This window comes from Plectropomus leopardus, unplaced genomic scaffold, assembly GCF_008729295.1.
Source record: "Plectropomus leopardus isolate mb unplaced genomic scaffold, YSFRI_Pleo_2.0 unplaced_scaffold4396, whole genome shotgun sequence".
NCBI classification, from domain to species: Eukaryota; Metazoa; Chordata; class Actinopteri; order Perciformes; family Serranidae; genus Plectropomus; species Plectropomus leopardus.
This window is the reverse complement of record NW_024648185.1, coordinates 179-3,219: the sequence shown is the minus strand read 5'-3', so window position 1 is coordinate 3,219 and position 3,041 is coordinate 179. Positions and strand designations below refer to the sequence as shown.

At 41.7% G+C, this 3,041-nt stretch overlaps 1 protein-coding gene across 1 annotated transcript; it reads left to right on the top strand.

Moving 5' to 3' along the window:
* Window positions 1-857: 857 nt before the first annotated feature.
* Window positions 858-2,800, top strand: LOC121939255 (nuclear factor of activated T-cells, cytoplasmic 3-like; the record flags this gene model as incomplete). Its single annotated transcript, XM_042482327.1, has 2 exons — window positions 858-1,067; window positions 2,601-2,800. Coding segments are annotated over 2 exons (410 nt in total), but the record flags the coding sequence as incomplete, so codon positions are not given.
* Between the last annotated feature and the right edge of the window lie 241 nt (window positions 2,801-3,041).

Here is a 3,041-nt window from a genome sequence, read left to right as displayed (position 1 = left end):
TTTTTGTACATAATTCCCTAGCTTTTTTTAAAAAATCCACATTTCCAAATCCACTAAATTCTTGCAATTCGCACAACAATTCTGGCAATGTTGTTCCTGCCCTTTTTTCACATTTTCAAAGTAAAAAAAAAGCTGAAACTCGTCTGTCTTTTCATTTTTGACCATATTGCATAAGTGAAGTTTTCAGTGAGTGCTGCTGCTCTTTTGGTTTTCTACCCCTTGAGAAAAAAAGAGAAAACCACAGTTCTTTGTCTCTGTTTTCTTGGGTCATGTAGCATCAGTATTTGTGTCTTTCTACCGCAGAGACAGTAAGTTAGTGAGCCAGTGAAGGCTACAGGGACACTCAACTCGCTTTGCTTGGGGGCCACTTTTGCAAAATGACAGAAGGCCAGGGGCCACGCGCAGCAGCCCCATACATGTTTCTAGGATTTTAGGACATTTCTCAGATTTTAGAACATTCTTATAATTTTTGGACATTTTTTGGATTTTAAAAACGCTTCAAGGTTTTCGAGAATTTGAGGACATTTGTATAATTTTAGGACACATGTAAGGACATTTTTTTGATCTTTTGATGTTTGTAGGATTTTAGGACGTATGTTAGATTTTAGGACGTTTTAAGGATATAAGGACATTTCTAGGATTTTAGGACATTAGTGTCTTAGCTTATCAACAAGCTCTATTTTGGTTCTTTTTTGTGCACTGTGGCACCTTATGGAGACTAAAAGGACAAAAGCTATTCACACTGTCAATCACTTTATTTTCTTTGTACATTATAAAATGATTAAGGGGCCACTTGGCACCCTGTTGGGGGGCAGACTTGGCCTGCAGGCAGTGAGTTGAGCATCCCAGGTGTATAGGATTTTTGTCATGCAGTTCACTGTGTGTCCGCTGTCTCTGCCTCCAGGACCTCGTCTCCGCCTCCTCTGGACTGGCCTCTGCCCAGCCAGTTTGACCAGTGTGAGCTGAAGGTGGAGGTGCAGCCCAAAGCCTACCACAGGGCGCATTATGAGACGGAGGGCAGCAGAGGGTCCATAAAGGCAGCTGCCACGGGACATCCTGTCATCAAAGCAAGTCCTCACGACTGAGCAACACGCTCAGTTTGACTTCAGCTGAAACTGTACCAGATTTACACGATTTTTGTCCCTGTGCAAGATTTCCATGTAACTTTATTCTAACGTTCAGTTTAATTCTGACTTCAGTTGTCTGAGCAGGAGGTTTTAAATGTCAGTATCTCCTGTTACGCTGCCTGTTCAAGGCGGGAATATGGCGCCGTTATGTCGCCTCTCCGTTCTGTATTAAAGGAGTGATCACAGACTGGGGGGCAGATTTGTCTCACCACTTCATAGTGGCTCTACAGCCCATGGATCATTCAGGGAAACTATGGTAAACTCACAGATCATCTATTCAGAAGAAACGAATGACTTTCACAAGTATTTTAAACCTCAAACCTTGAGCAAATTTGGGTGTTTTTCCTAAAAAAAAAATAGAGATAAAAACAACTGAAAAAAGGCAAGGCTTGCAACTTTGCAAAAAAGGAAGAAAGGTTCAACAAATTGCAAGAAATTTGTAAATTTGTAAAAAGCTATTTTTAAAAGCTAGGGATAATGTTTAGGGGAAAAAGAAAAAAGCTAAATTATTTAAAAAACTTATGTTCAGGTCATTTTCTTTTCTTTTTTTTTTCTTCTAATTTCTGGATGACTTTTGGGTCATTTCTTCTTTCGTTTGTCATTGCCTTCTATCCATGTTTTTGAAAGAAATCCAGTCAATATGCTCAGGTTGCAAAGGGTTAAAGATGTTACCCACGTCCCCTGTTTTCATATGATATATCTGACAATTCAGTGATCCATCAGGGATGCATCAGAGAGCAACTGAGGCTGTGTTTTGTTCTTGGATCCTGGCAGGCAGGCTGAGGCACGTAAAGCTCGATGAAGGCCTCGTATGTAACGGACACCGGTGGGTCTATTCTGGGTGTCACATTCTCAGGCCGCCTCTGAAGCCAGATGAGCTTTCTGCAGCAACAAGTGTAAAATCTCACAGTGAGAGCCGCTGACTCACACAGGAAACAGAAAGTCACACTGCTGGCTGCAGGGAGAGGAGCAGGACAAAGTAAAACAGTGACTTTATGGTCCAAGGTCCAAATCTGCCCCCCAACCGTTTTCTAATTGACAACAAAAAATAAAGTGATTGACACTGGGAATTGTTTTTGTGAGTGCATAAAATAGCATCAAAATTGAACTTGTTGATTTAAAAAAATATACTATAATACTATAATACTAATAATTCAAGCCAGTTTACTCAGTTTTCAAAGGGTTAAAAAGATCCAACGAGTAGCTTCCCTCGACACCACACATTGTTGTTTTGACTTTTCTGTTTGTGTTGAGCTTCGATCCTCTTCACTTTAGGTTCAGTCAAAATTGGACTGATTCTGTCTGAGATATCACGCTTTGGTTTCACATTTTACATTTTAATTGTGTCTGGAGCTTTTTTAGTGTTTCAAAAGACTTCATCCTCCTCAAGTTTCAGCAAGTCTACGTGACGTTACTGTTGAGATGTTTGGCGGCTGTTCAATCTGATGTGTGTCTTTGAATCTGTGTCTGCAGTTGATCGGATACAGCGAGCAGCCGCTCAGCCTGCTGCTGTTCATCGGCACCGCGGACGACCGCTACCTTCGCCCTCATTCCTTCTACCAGGTGCACCGCGTGACGGGGAAGACGGTTACCACATCCTGCCAGGAGAAAATGATGGGTGGCACAAAACTCCTGGAGATCCCTCTTCTTCCAGAAAACAACATGTCGGCCAGGTAACTGAGGGAGCACCATCCAAACTGGATTCAGTGTCAGATTTTTAAGGCATAAAAACTTTGATATCTGAACCGATATCAGCACGTTTACATGCACAGTTTAGTGGAGCTACAGTTACAGCTCGATTAGTCCATTTAATGTGACTCCTGTCCTTTTCCCAGTATCCAAGCGGCGGGGGAGGATCCCATTTATTCAAGATTTCAGGTTCAAAAAGCTCTATTGTCTATCACATAGTGACAG